Here is a 14,111-nt window from a genome sequence, read left to right as displayed (position 1 = left end):
TCTCTTGGCATTGGTGTCTCGCTACAAGATTGACGCGGGTGTAGTGGGTATCAACGGGAACCTGTGGACCTGACAGGCGGCTGCTTCTGGACCGGTCCTCGCAAGTCTACGAGGAAAATTTTATGCGATCCCTATACGGAGTAGATCCCTGGGTACCCAAAATCTAGACGGAAAATATATATGGGGCTTGCTTAAATAACCTTAAGCAAGTGTCCAGCAAGGGAAGGCGCCGGCACATGGCATATTTTATCTCCCGAGATCCTCCTAGGGAGATACTGGAGCCGCGATTATCGGTCCAGGGGCCGACCAAGCCGATGGGAAAGCCGAGCTGGCGGGAAGAAAGCGGCCGAGAATTATTTAATGTGATTTCTTGTTTCAAGGCCGTTAAATAAGTTTGATACTTTATGTAGCTGCCATACTCTACAGGCCCGAAAGGGAAATACCTCACGCGACATGTCGGAACTCATATGATTCACTCGAAGTCTGAAAAAAATAATACATAATGCAGCCCTCCCAACACCAAAAAACACCTGCAAATCCAGGCGGGGAAGCAAGGACATGCATCCTCGGATCATCGCATCGTGGAGTAAATAGTAGACATGAGTCGATGTAATCACGACATGCCGAGCGCGGCCCGACGGATACTTCGTCGGGCACCCTCACCCAAGATGTGCACGGCACCCTCTGCCTCCAGAGAGCGAACCGCGTCGCCGAACTGGTTGTGGTCCAGCGGCATATCACTCTGCTCGCTCATGTCCCGGAACAAATCTGTCCAGCGGACGGCAGTGCCGCTAACGCCCCCTCGCTCATCAAGACGGGCTAGCACTGCGCGCTTCAGGTCCTCGCGCAGACGGCGCTCGCTCGCACTGGTTCCCTCGGTCAACAGACCCATGTCAATCAGACCTGTGCGCGAGTCTGTCGCGGCCTGCTTGATCGCCGAGCGAATCAGACGCACGGCTTCTTCAACATCGGCCGCCGTAACCTCGGTAGACAGGCGCATACGGGCATGAGCCTCGGAGAGTCGAATCATGGACTCCAGCTGTCGTGTGGTGGCCGTAATGCGGCGTTCCTGGGCCCGAATGTCGTCCCCAAGCTGGCGCATGGCCACATAGGCGTCGGTGAGAGCCTTTCCGGCCTCTGGGGTCAGGATGGGATTGATCTGAGTCTTGGCGTAGGTGATGTAGGCCGTTAGGAATTCAATGGGCTGGAATGGTATTAGCAACAGAGGCGAAATGTCAATGGGTGTGTGGTCTTACCAGAATCTCCTCGGAGCTAGCATTCTCCGGAGTATCCTCTAGGTACATGCCGACTAAGTGCTTTGCTAGACGGCGATCCTCCGTCTCGTCCACGCGATCCAGCACCAGGTACACCAGGTCGAAACGGGAGAGCAGGGTCGGAGGAAGATCAATGTTTTGAGGAACGGGCAGTCGAGGGTTGTAGCGACTGCCAATGGGGTTGGCGGATGCCAGGATAGAAGTGCGGGCGTTAAGAGTCGTAATAATACCCGCCTTGGCAATGGAGACGGTCTGCTGTTCCATCACTTCGTGGAGGACGGAACGGGTCGCCTCGTTCATCTTGTCAAACTCGTCAATGCAGCAAGTACCGCCGTCAGACAAAACCAGGGCACCAGACTCGAGGACCATCTGACGAGTTTCCGGGTCGCGAGTCACATAGGCAGTCAGACCGACAGCCGAAGAACCCTTACCGCTGGTGTAAACACCACGAGGGGCAATCTTGTGGACGTAGCGCAGCAGCTGCGACTTGGAGGTCGAAGGGTCACCGCAGAGGAGAATGTTGATATCTCCACGGTAGCGGGGGTTACCACCCTTCTGGAAGGTCTTGTTGGTACCACCAAACAGCTGCAGCAGAATACCCTTCTTCACGTCATCCATCTCATAGACGCTAGGAGCTAAGGAGCGGGCCAGCAGCTCGTAGACATCCGGACGAGAGGCAGTGCGCTTGATTTTCTCCTCCTCTTCAGCGGAGATCTTACGTGCCTGATCGGCTTCAGCGGCTTGCTCAGACATCTCCTGCTCCACTGTGGACACGTCGATACCCATTTTCTTGCGGTCGACTTTCTGAACGTGGAGAACATCGATGTATGTTTTAAATAGGGCCTTCTGGGAGCGCTGGCGAGCACTCACGCGCATCGGATTACAGCGGAATATACCGGTCACCTCGACACGATCACCCGCCTTGCACACGTCCACCAGTTCATCGTACACGCAAAGAGAAACGGAGTGAGGGGTCTGGCCATCAGGGACATTGTCGGGGGTTTCCTGAAGCTTGATAACCTGCTTGTCCGAGAATGAGCATCGGTTGTGAATAAGCTGCATCGAGTTCTTTGACTCGCAGCCACCACGGGGACAGGAAGTGGGCTCCGCAATACGACCACGGTCAATGTCGACCTGGACGCCGAAGCTGCAAACGTTGCAACGGAAGAACGCCTCCTTCATGTCGGGAATGATAGGAGTAGTCCGGATAACCAGACCCTTGATGCTGACCAGCTTGTCCATATCAGCTGGATCAAGATCTCTCATGTTCACAGTCTCATCGAGGCCGAACGGGAGCACCTTGTACGACACGGCCTCGACCTCGCCGATCAGATCAGGCTCATCAGTTGGCTGAACGACGCCATCGGAAGTGAGGATGGACTGGCCGCGAGGAGTGCGGGATTTCCGCAGAGCATCCATCTCATTGATAGCCAGTTCAACCATCACATCCTTCACAGTCTGATCCATCAACGGAATGATTTCTTGGGGGTATGCGGACAGCTGGTGCCAAAGCTTGAGGGTTGGGGGATATGCTTTCAGGTTCCGGGCATCCAGGTTGAAAGTTGTCATGCCGAGGCGGCGCATGTCGTTAAGCATTTGAATGTATTCGCGCCTATCAGCTGCCTCGCCCATGATGCGTGTCTCATCTTCGGAAGCACCGTCGGCCCAAAGACGGTATTTTGAAGCAAACGAATACAGGAACTGTTTGAAAGCGGACATGGAATCCTGGATCGAAATATTAGTGCCCCAGATAACACGTGATGAGTTACCGGCCATAGCCTCAGCCTCGGAGGTATCGGGGTTGATGTTTTCGAATGTAGCATCGGAGCGAGGGGCATTGCCTTCGGAGGGCATGCCATCGGCGCCGACAAACACTCGGTTGCGGCGAGCGGGAGTTGATCCAAATCCATTTGAGTGGAGATCACTTCGACGAGGGGCAGACCGGCGGCCCTGGCTCGGCGATACGAATAGCCCACTGCTTTCACTCAGGGCGTCGGAGCGGAGATCGGAACGGAAGTCTGTTCGGGCGAACCCCCTGCTGGGGCTAGAACTGGGGATATAGTTGATAGGAGACGAGTCTATCGCAAATTTAGATTCCATTGATCGTAATTGGGCGCATTGAATCCATCCGGCTGAATAACATACCTCGAATACCGGCTTCGGCAGCCCGAGGGGTTCTATCACCATCATCGGCTTGAGAGCTGGCTTCGCCCATGCGAACATCGGGGGTCTCTGCATCTCTGTGTCCTCTTGTAGGCGAGGAAGACTGGAAGTTCATCGGAGAGGACGATGGAACATTTCCTTCAGCTGCCAGGCGTCGGGCGGCGCGGGGAGTGGCTTGGCGAGTCGGGCTGCTGGGTGGCTCGCGAGCTGTTCGAGCCGATGAGGCGGGCGATGCCGTTGATTGTTTGGAGGCACGAGTCCTCCGACTTGCCGGAGAAGACATGTTGTGGGTTGGGGAGGAATAAGGAGGGCGGGTGGTTGATGTTGTTGGTGGTGTTGAGGAGGTCCAAAGAAGGGAGAGCAAAAGCTCTGCCGGGACGCGCTCGGACGCGCCTCACGCGTAAAGTGGTTTCCCTTTTGGGACGCGCGTGTTGAGCTACAGCACGTGATCAGACACTATCGTTCATGCCTCAGGCTTTAACCATCGCCACAACCGATCTCGAGCCAATCAGCACGGTTTCCCCTTAAACTTGTTTATACCGGGAGCTAACACCTGAATATAGTAGGACCCAGTCATCGCTACTTTTGTCTTGCTTTGTTTGAAAAGCCTTGCAGCGTACAGGAGGAGACCAACCAAGGAGCGTCGATGGTCTTTCATTTCCCTGAGCCGCCGGATTCTCCTTGGCTGTTTCACCAGGCGCTTGATGTCATTCTACAGCCCGATCCGCGTTCCGCGATCCCTCCAATCATCCCCACGATTCCTGATTTAGTGGGGGACCTACCGAAGCCCTGAGCGGCAGCCCAAACACCAGCCACTGGTGTCATTGTGGATAGGTCACAGGCAGTGTTTATCGCTCCACCGCTGATCAGGCGTCTTTGAACTTTCTTTTTCTGTCCTCCTACCTACTTCTCCCCTCCCCCCCCCTGTGCTGGGTCATGTTCGACTCTCCCATCCTTTGGAGCAGCACTTGAGTCGGTGACACGTGCAGGCGAAATCGCGGGATGCTTGTGGTTTGAAGATCCCTAATCCGACATCTGAGGGACCTTGCTGCCTTTTAACTTTCACATCGTGCTCCTCCGCTAAGCACCATGACGGGGTTGGAGAATGCACTGGAGCACACGGCCGGCCACGGCAAAACCGCCTCGGGTGTCTCAGTCAAGACATTTGTGGCCTCGCTGACAACGGCTATCACTGTTTTCGTGGTCGAATTTCTGCTTTTTCTGCTACTCAAGGGTAAATTGACCCGCATATAGTAAGTCCATTTTGTTGCTTTACACCCAGGCGTCGAGGAGCGAAGTTGACCGTTCCTTGCCTACAGTCAACCACGAACTTACTTAGTCTCGGATCGAGAACGAACGAAACCATCACCACCGGGGCTCCTCCGCTGGATTGGCCCGGTGTTTCGAACGTCCAACTCGGAATTCATTCAAAAATGTGGACTAGATGCATACTTCTTCCTACGATATTTGCGTATGCTGCTCAAGATCTTCTTCCCTCTCGGAATCTTGATTTTACCCATCCTGCTTCCAATTAACCGTATCGGTGGAAAGGGTACAACTCACCAAAATGGCACAAACTCGTCCTCAACGTGGAAAGTCACTGGTTTGGACCAGCTGGCTTGGGGAAATGTCAAACCTGAGAACACCAGTCGGTATTGGGCTCACCTTGTCATGGCGGTCATAGTCGTTTTTTATGTCTGCGCCATCTTCTTCGACGAATTACGAGGATATATACGCCTACGCCAGGCCTATATGACCTCCCCTCAACATCGACTTCGTGCCTCCGCGACCACCGTGCTGGTTACGGCTATTCCGCCAAGCTGGCTGGACGTTGATTCTCTCGACTCTCTCTTCGACGTCTTCCCGGGCGGTGTTCGAAATATTTGGATCAATCGGAACTTCGACGACTTGAACGAAAAGGTGAAGGAGCGGAACGAACTTGCGCTCAAGCTTGAATCCGCCGAGACGGACCTCATCGTCAAATGTAAAAAGGCCGCGCTGAAGAAACTGAAAGCCGAGGCAAAGAAATCTGGGAAGAGCAAAGTTAAAGCCGAAGATCGAGAAAAGGTGGCCACCGATGAGCGTGCGGCGCAAATTGCGATGGGACCCGGTGTCAGTTCCGGTGATCCACATCAGGCGCACACGCTGCATGACATCCTTCACCAACAATCAGAAAACCACAAGCGAAGCACAGCTGAGGGATTGAGGACCGGTGTACTAGACCCAGCTCTCGCAATTCCTCTCGCAGCAGCGGGCGCAGCTGGCCAAGGAGTCGGCAGACTAGGCAAGTCAGTACTGGGCGGCTTCAAGAAGGTCGAAGTTGGCTTTGACGGCAAGTTGTCACGAACGGGCGGCTATGTCGATACTACAGAGGAAAGCGTGCCTTCTCGAACAAGTAATCCGACGGCCAATGAAGAGGACTCCCCTACCAACGAGTTTTCTCTTGGCCCTGTTTCCTCCGCCACCAAACTCCCTACCCCCGAGCCCCCAATCGCAAGCTCCGTATGTCGTGATCCGCAGCCGCCACCGAAGCGACCATCTTGGAAACAGCGACTGTCCTCTCATACATCTAAACATTCTGCACCAGACCCTGATGAATATCCTCTAACTGGCCCCGATACGCCTGTCGATGCTGCACCCCGTCGTGAGTCAGCTAAGTCTTCTGAAAAGGTCGATGAGAAGAAGGAAAATTGGAAAAATCTCAAAGAGGGTGACAAGGTGGAAGGAGAGGAATATCCTGTCGCCTACAATGAGGATTTTGACAACGAAGACTACGGAGAGCCGATGTGGCAGAGATACATTCGCCAAAAAGACCGGGATACGTACCGCCTTCCTATCTTTGGTTGGAAGTGGATGCCTTCGCTTTGGCTCATCGGGAAAAAGGTCGATACGATTGACTACTGTCGGAAGGAAATTGCTCGGTTAAACCTGGAGATCGAGGTCGATCAGCAGCACCCAGAACGATTCCCGCTGATGAACTCAGCATTCATCCAATTCAACCACCAGGTTGCGGCGCACATGGCATGCCAGTCCGTTGCCCATCATCTGCCTAAGCAAATGGCACCCCGCATCGTGGAAATCTCTCCTGACGATGTAATCTGGGACAACATGTCTATGAAATGGTGGGAACGCTATCTGCGTACCATTGGTATCATTACCCTGGTCTGTGCCATGGTTGTCGGGTGGGCATTCCCCGTTGCCTTTACCGGACTGCTTTCCCAAATGATATACTTGGAGGGCGCATTTCCATGGCTGGCTTGGATCGGCAAGTTGCCGGACTGGTTTATATCTGCTGTCCAGGGTATTTTGCCCGCAACCTGTTTGGCCATCCTTATGGCCCTCCTGCCCTTGATTCTCCGCTTCTTGAGCCGGACACAGGGCCTCCACACGGGCATGGCCATTGAGCTGACTGTCCAGAACTACTATTTTGCGTTCCTGTTCGTCCAGCTGTTCCTGGTTGTAACAATTGCCTCCAGTTTCAGTACGGTCATCGACAATGTCGCTAACGTGACCAGTTGGCCGGAAATGTTGGCGAACAACATTCCAAAGTCAAGTAACTACTTTTTTTCGTACATGATTCTACAGGCAATGTCTGTGAGTGCCGGTGCGCTTGTGCAAATTTTCGGTCTGCTCAGCTGGTTCGTTCTCGCTCCTATCTTAGACTCAACTGCTCGAAAGAAGTGGGCTCGGACGACCAACCTCAATCAGATGCAGTGGGGTACTTTCTTCCCCGTCTACACGACGCTGGCCTCTATCGGTATGTACAACCTCTAACTCTTCTTTTAGAAACCGGGCTTTCTAACATTCTGATAGGGTTGATCTACTGCGTGGTTGCGCCTCTTATTCTCGTGTTCAATATCATTACGTTCAGCCTGTTCTGGTTCGTTTATCGCTACAACACGCTATACGTGACAAAATTCCGCTTCGACACCGGCGGTCTGCTGTTTCCTCGTGCCATAAATCAGCTCTTCACCGGGTTGTATGTGATGGAACTGTGTTTGATCGGCCTGTTCTTTTTGGTTCGAGATGAGCAGGGCAAAGTGGCCTGTCAAGGCCAGGGCATCTGTATGATTGTCATCACGGTCTTGACTCTCGGATACCAAATCCTTCTGAGCGACGCTTTCGGGCCCTTGATTCGGTATCTGCCCATCACTTTGGAAGACGAAGCCGTCCGTCGCGATGCAGAGTTCGAACGTGCTCAACACGCCCGGCTTGGACTCGGCGTCGACGATGGCGAAGAAGAGGATGAGCATCTCGAGAGGCAGCTTGCTGAACAGGAACAACACGAACGTGACCAGGATCAGAGCGGACGAGATATTGAGTTGGACAACTTTGAGGCCGATCGAAAGGCTCAGCTGCATCGAAACAACTCGAGTGGCCTACTTTCGACGCCAAGAAGTGCTACCAAGCGACCATCGTGGGCCGATCGCTCTCCAAACCGAAAGTCCAAGTTCTTTGGTGTCAATTCAGGCAATTCCAACCCGACTCTTAAATCCTTGCGCGAAAAGATGGCACAGGATGTGGAGGCCCAAGGGCCATCCGCCAAGGGTGGCCATGCCTTATTCGCAGGCATCCATGACGAATTAGAGGATCTAACGCCCGATGAACGTGACCAACTGGTGCAGCGTGCTTTCCAACACCAAGCACTCCGCGCCAAGCGGCCCGTCATCTGGATCCCTCGTGATGATTTAGGGGTCAGTGACGACGAGATCTACCGGATACAGCGGTTCAGCAAGCACATCTGGGTCAGTAACGAGTACCAAGCGCTGGACGGTAAATGTCGGACTATATTCAGTCGCAGTCCACCGGATTTCTCAGAGGTGGACTTGATTCAATTATGATCGATACATATTATGAGCGTTGTTTGTATTCCCCTGCATAGCATTTTTCTGGGCGTCGCATATCTCTGTATCATAAAGCGAATCATTTTCCCCAGCAAAAGAAGGGGGAGGGTGTATCCCGTTGCTTCTTATATATTTGATGTCCCATATCTCATCTTAATCCATAAACTGACACAGCGGCAGGCGATAGTTATCAACCACCCAGTAAGCTCTCCTCACGCCCTCCCACTCGCCCTCCAGTTTGGGCACCGGAATATCCTCCCACTCAACGTCGAAGCCCGCCTCAAAGATATCCATCTCCGAAACCTTCTGATAGACATCATAGGAGATCTGGCGATCAGCTCCCATCCCATTAAAGAATCCCCATTTGCCATCTTGCTCCAACAGTCCAATAACCTGTTCCGAGAAAAAGTCCCGGAAATCGGCATACGACTCCGCAAACGTATCGTAGTAGATCGCATCAAACGTCTCCCCATTGCCTACAAGAACAGGCAGGATATCCTGCCAGCGGCCCTCATGAATCACAACACCAGGCTTGCTATCCCAGCCACGCCGTTTCATCTCAGCCACAACCTCCGCATGCGCTTCGATGATGTGGTGCGATGCGGGTGCCTTCTCCTGCAAGAACCCGTCCACGATACCCATTCCATGACCGATGTTCAAAACCTTCAGGCCTGGGGTAGGAAGGAGCTTTTCTGCGGATTTGCGCATAATCTCACTTTCCCACTCCATCATGACGCCGTTCTGGTCTGAATCGAGAATCCGGTCTTTTTGGATAGTTAGGTTCGAGTCGAGGTAGCCCCGGTTAGTGACTTCTGGGTTTGCCGGTGCGTCTGTTGAGGTGCTTGCTTGCTCTGCGGAGGCGTCGACTAGCTGTGGTGCTATCCTGGACTCTTCGTCGCCTTCACCCTCCTCTTTCTCTTCGTCTTCGTCCTCGTCGGAAAGTTCTTCGTATCCGTCCAATCGGTTCATAAGCATCTCAGCACGCACACCGGCGTCGACGATCAGATCGTACAGCTCCATTGCGCCGATGCGCCGGGCGAGACAGCCTGGTGTCTCGTTGTTCTTGTCGAGGTCATTCCAGATTGCGCCCTCCTGGAGGAGGAGCTTGACTGTTTCAACGCCGGATTTCAACACCTCGGGATCAATAGTGCTGGTCGCGCCGTTCGCCTTGTCGTCTGTTTCGGGTTCGCAGGCAGCGATTGCGGAGTGCAGAGGCGAATAGCCTGTTTCCGGGTCCTTGACATTGGCTGCGTCAGGGAGCTGCGATTGGGTCCGCACGAGTCGGCGCAGCTTCGCAAGGTCGTGTTGGGAGGCAGCGAGTAGGATCTCTTGTACGTCGAGGTCAACGTCGATCTGGGTGAAGGTGATTTGGGGTTCTTCGGTGGTGGGGTCGGCCATGGTGACAGGTTTTCTGGTTTAATTGTTAGCTGCTGCGTATAAGTAAAGGACTATTGATCCTATTGGAGCTAATCGAATACTTACAAACGCTGTTTGTCCTTGTCGTTGTTAACCTCAAAAAGTGGCGGGCAATAAAAAAAAGTTGCGGTGGAGTCCCGCTCGCCGCCTTCGCCCCCGCGTCAAAATATATCGCGGTGGACGATGACATTAGACTACGATCAAGTGATCAGCTAGTCCAAACATCGCGCAGATACTTCAGGTGTATATTGGATATGCATTAAATGCTCTTCCAAGGTCCTACCATCTCATCCACCTAATCGGATAATCACCATGATACTACCTAAGTGAGTTCCGGGTGATGGGTACCCTAAACTTGCTACACAATTGGTCTACAACCTTCAAAAATCTACCGGGACAATCTCAAAATGAAGTTCAGCAGAACGAAAAGAGAAGAGACCGCATTCGGATGCTCCTAGAAAGCTATTTGTACATGATTCCACAACCTGCGCCTGATTAATGTAACTTAGTTGCCATCCTCGGTCGATGCGTGGACATTCAAGCCTAGACCCTGGTTGTCAAGGTACAGCTTGTTCCTGCCGCCGCTCTCCTGGAGAATAGTGGCAATCTGTCTGGCATTCTCAATCTTGCGCAGCTCGATGTAACTCTTGCTCTTCTTGATCGCGTCACCAATGAGCTGGGCTGAACGGGCCTCACCCTGTGCGCGAACAATGAAGGCTTGCTTCTCTTGGCGGGCCTTGTCTACCAGGAAAGCAGCACGCTGCGCATCCTGCTGAGCGACTTGCTTGGCCTCGACGGCGGCGGTAAATTCGGGGAGAGAAGGTCAGATGCTGCGGAGAAGGCCGGAGTTAGCGGGGCACATTTCGAATGGTCCAAAAGTAGCACTTACAGTCAAAGAGACATCGTCCAGAGCGATGTTGAAGCGCGCGGCGCGGCGGGCCAGGTTCTCACGGACCAGACGGGCAACGTTCTCACGCTGAGTGATGAGCTGGCTGGCGTTGAACTGAGCCACAACGCTCTTCAAGACCTCATTCACGATCGAGGGAAGCACACGCTCGTCAAAGTCTTGACCGAGGGTACGGTAGATCTGAGGCAGAGCATCGACGCGGGGTCTCGACAGAACACGGCAAGTGATGTTGACCATCTGCAAATCCTTGGTGCCGGTCAAGGAGGCAATGTTGCGTGGTTTGGCGCGGACATCGTAGATAATGGGGGTCTCGAACCAGGGAATGCGAATATGAGTACCTGCATTTGTTCCAAGATATTATTACTAGCTCATTCCAGCTCCTAGGAAGATGTTTTACCTTCACTGTAGATTTCCTTGCGCACACCACTCAGTCTCGAGTACTTGATAGCGCGGTGACCACCGTCCACTATGTAGCTTGTAAGTAACTTGCAAGACCAAGATAGGGGTCATTCATACCGTTGAAAAGCGCATTTGAGGCTGCCCAGGTGCCGATACCGAGAATGATCAGAGTGCCGGCCAGACCCATACCGCCGCGGCCACCCCCGCCGGGGAAGCCGCCAAAGTTACCCTTGCGCTTCTGCAGCATGAGCTGCACGCGCTCCCAGGCCTCCCGTTGATTCTGAGACATGATGTGAGCGTGATGATGGATCGAAAAGATGGTTGGATGAAGACGGGACGTCAAGAGAAGGTGAGATGTTGGGCGGTGAGGATAAAGTCCGGCAGAATGTCGAATGTCTCTTTGCGCTTCACTCGACTTTCGTCCTTGCAACGCCATCATTCCTCATCGCAGCTATGGCGCCCGACCGTACGGGAAAGAGTGTGTTTCTGGGGAACATCCCCTACAGTATGTCCCCTTTTGTTACATATTTCATTGGTCTCGCTCGCGCAATACTGACCACCCGCAGATCTCACGGAGGAGCAAGTCAAAGACATTCTCAGCACGGCTGGCACCGTCACCAAGTTCCGGCTGATGATGAACCCCGAGACCGGCAAACCCAAAGGCTATGGATTCGCGGATTTTGCGGATGCTGACGCGGCAGCTTCAGCGGTGCGCAACCTAAACGACTACGAGATCATGGGCCGTAAAATCCGCGTCGATTGGCCTCACAACAACGAAAAAGATTCTGTGCCGACGGACTATTCTCAGGAATCACAGCCTGTGGCTCAAGACCCGACACCTCAGCTTCAGCAGATCCCGGGATCTGCGCCGCTGCCTCCTCTCCCTCCGGGCGTTGAAGTGCCTCCTCATCTCGACTGCCCCAACGCCATCTCTCACACCCTCGCCTCTCTTCCTCCCAACCAGCTCCTCGACGTACTTACACAAATGAAATCTCTCGCCGTGGCCGACCCCGCCCGCGCGACTGAGCTCCTGCGTCAAGCTCCCCAGCTCGCGTACGCGATTTTCCAAGCGCTTCTGCTCATGAACCTGGTGGAGTACCAGCTACTCGGATCCATCGTTGAACAAGCAGCCCAACCAGCACCAGTCCAGCAACCTGCGCAGCAATTCCAGCCCTACGGTGTACCTGGTCAAATCGGCACCCCGCCTGTCTCAGGAACGCCATTCGCCCCTCCCCCCGCTCAGCCTGCCGCACCACAAGGAGTACCCAATCAAGATGAGCTCCTCCAGCAAGTGTTGAGCATGCCCCAAGCAACTATCGATGCTTTGCCTCCAATGGAGCGCAGCCAGATCATGCTGCTCCGTCAGCAGCTTATGCAGGGCGGCATGCGGTAGTTATGATGTCTACCTCTTGCTGTGTCCTTGACCTTGCGGTCTAATCTTGCGTCCTGCTCCTCCAAGAACTTCATCTGGCACGGCATTGCAGCTCCCATTTTGTTTCATACTTTTTTATGGCGAAGGATGGCGCAACTGGAGTGATTTACTCGTTTTCATTTTGCATACCAGCTTTAAGGGTGGAATCCAGCTGTATTCTAGAACTAGGATAATCCATATTTTTTCCCCAATTTTTTTGTCGCACTCCCACCTAGGCACTTGTAGTTCCCACCTCAAGGGCTCTAATCATTTATCATATGTCGAACAAGGGAGGGGACCTTAGGTATCCATGACTTGACTTGACTCTTCGGGCCATGCCCGGGCCCAGCTGAAAAGATAACACAGCTAGAGACATCATCCAAAACGACCCCATTTTTCTGCGCTACGTTAGTGACAGCTACTGCCAGAGCAGACGAGCCTCGGTCAAGTCGAGGAGATGCACCGCACGTGGAGAGATGGTATCGGTAGAGCCGGTCTCCATGCTCTACAAAAGCCAAGGATTTGAAGCTACAGAAGATGATGACTCTCGCGCTTTAACTATATACTGGTTTCTGGTTTCCGTGACAATAGTATTGAGCAGGTACATCGATGGAGGAACGTATCTCGGATGGGGACATGATTGGAGGGGGTTCCATTATGTAGATTGAATAGGCGGCCCGGCCAGTAAATTCCCGTGTCTGTAATCGCCTACCAGGGTTTCTAAGCGCTGCCGCAATCCCCGATTGTTGCAAGCGCATTCGAGACACCCAGCCCAAATAGCCGAGTTTAGCCGCCGGCACGCGGCCCAGCCCTAACTTCATTTAACGACCTCTCAACTACATTTCGACTAGCTCGCCTGACAGCCCATAATTGTGATTAAAACATGTCTCAATGTATATTATTGCAGATTATCTATGGAGCAACTTAGTTGGCGGTGAATTATTTCATTTCCCGTCATGCTTGATTTCGTAAACTTGTCGGGCCATCTCTTGAGGTATGGTTGATGTCTTGCTTTTTAGCGTAGTCGCAATTACCACGGTAGCTTGAAGTCTCAGGTGAGCCATGTGAGATGAGCATTGATCTTGGGTTTGAACTACGTGCCTGCATGTTGCCGCACACGGGACCAGACATGCCATGAACAAACAGAGGACTCTACTTTGAACCGCAGGATACACACCTAACCCAGCGGCAAGCAGAATCCATGATATATTTTATACCTTGCTATGGGGTTTATGGATGGTCAGTTTTTATGGGGGAGAGGGCGTTAGTTTTCCCGGGGGTAGCGGCATGCCGAACTACATCGGGATGCCGAAAGATCTATATGACACTGCGTATCAGGTAGTCGTCACAAGAAAAAGTATTCAGGGCTAATTTATGTGGAGTATGGCTGTCCAAGTGAGATGTTGCCCTAATACGTCTCGTTTGGGAAATTATGAGTCGCGCGCAACGTAGGGTCGTCCGTAAGCGCAAACATGCGGGCCACGATGCGCATAAAGGTCGTTTTGATTTCCCTTCTGCTTTTACCCTTCTCTATCTCTCCAGGAAAGTTTCCAGATTTCACGCATCTTCAAACTCTCCGGCTTTCTTCAGCTGGATACTACACTTGTTTCCCTCTGCCGCCGGCACATCCTCGTGCCCTGTTCGTGAAGAGATTCTGCTGCGCTCCGTCGTTTCGGGCATTCGTCCAGTAAGTGCGC

The 14,111-nt window shown here is 53.1% G+C and overlaps 5 protein-coding genes across 5 annotated transcripts; 2 read left to right on the top strand and 3 right to left on the bottom strand.

Annotated features, from left to right (window-relative positions):
- Positions 1-613: 613 nt before the first annotated feature.
- On the bottom strand, positions 614-3,763 carry N7498_004077 (MCM DNA helicase complex subunit MCM4; the record flags this gene model as incomplete). Its single annotated transcript, XM_058451139.1, has 3 exons — positions 3,420-3,763; positions 1,257-3,352; positions 614-1,204 (listed from the first exon to the last, which is right to left on the bottom strand). Exons 1-3 carry the CDS (start codon positions 3,718-3,720, stop codon positions 614-616), a joined length of 2,988 nt encoding a protein of 995 aa, XP_058310601.1. The 5' UTR covers positions 3,721-3,763.
- Positions 3,764-4,526: 763 nt separating this feature from the next.
- Positions 4,527-8,278, top strand: N7498_004076 (putative DUF221 domain protein; the record flags this gene model as incomplete). Its single annotated transcript, XM_058451138.1, has 3 exons — positions 4,527-4,690; positions 4,757-7,194; positions 7,251-8,278. 3 exons carry the CDS (start codon positions 4,527-4,529, stop codon positions 8,276-8,278), a joined length of 3,630 nt encoding a protein of 1,209 aa, XP_058310600.1.
- Positions 8,279-8,434: 156 nt separating this feature from the next.
- rmt2 (protein-arginine N5-methyltransferase) lies at positions 8,435-9,679 on the bottom strand (the record flags this gene model as incomplete). The annotated part of the gene is made up of 1 exon (XM_058451137.1): positions 8,435-9,679. One exon carries the CDS (start codon positions 9,677-9,679, stop codon positions 8,435-8,437), a length of 1,245 nt encoding a protein of 414 aa, XP_058310599.1.
- Positions 9,680-10,202: 523 nt separating this feature from the next.
- N7498_004074 (prohibitin subunit PHB2) lies at positions 10,203-11,292 on the bottom strand (the record flags this gene model as incomplete). The annotated part of the gene is made up of 5 exons (XM_058451136.1): positions 10,203-10,438; positions 10,494-10,527; positions 10,587-10,942; positions 11,002-11,070; positions 11,121-11,292. The coding sequence occupies 5 exons, from the start codon at positions 11,290-11,292 to the stop codon at positions 10,203-10,205; spliced, it is 867 nt and encodes a 288-aa protein (XP_058310598.1).
- A 164-nt stretch (positions 11,293-11,456) lies between these two features.
- On the top strand, positions 11,457-12,396 carry N7498_004073 (putative polyadenylation factor subunit CstF64; the record flags this gene model as incomplete). Its single annotated transcript, XM_058451135.1, has 2 exons — positions 11,457-11,508; positions 11,570-12,396. The coding sequence occupies 2 exons, from the start codon at positions 11,457-11,459 to the stop codon at positions 12,394-12,396; spliced, it is 879 nt and encodes a 292-aa protein (XP_058310597.1).
- Positions 12,397-14,111: the final 1,715 nt, after the last annotated feature.

This window comes from Penicillium cinerascens (assembly GCF_028974065.1).
Source record: "Penicillium cinerascens strain IBT 15544 chromosome Unknown contig_24_segment0_segment0, whole genome shotgun sequence".
In the NCBI taxonomy this organism is placed as follows: Eukaryota; Fungi; Ascomycota; class Eurotiomycetes; order Eurotiales; family Aspergillaceae; genus Penicillium; species Penicillium cinerascens.
The sequence above is the reverse complement of the archived record's forward strand: the minus strand, read 5'-3'. Positions and strand labels throughout refer to the sequence as shown.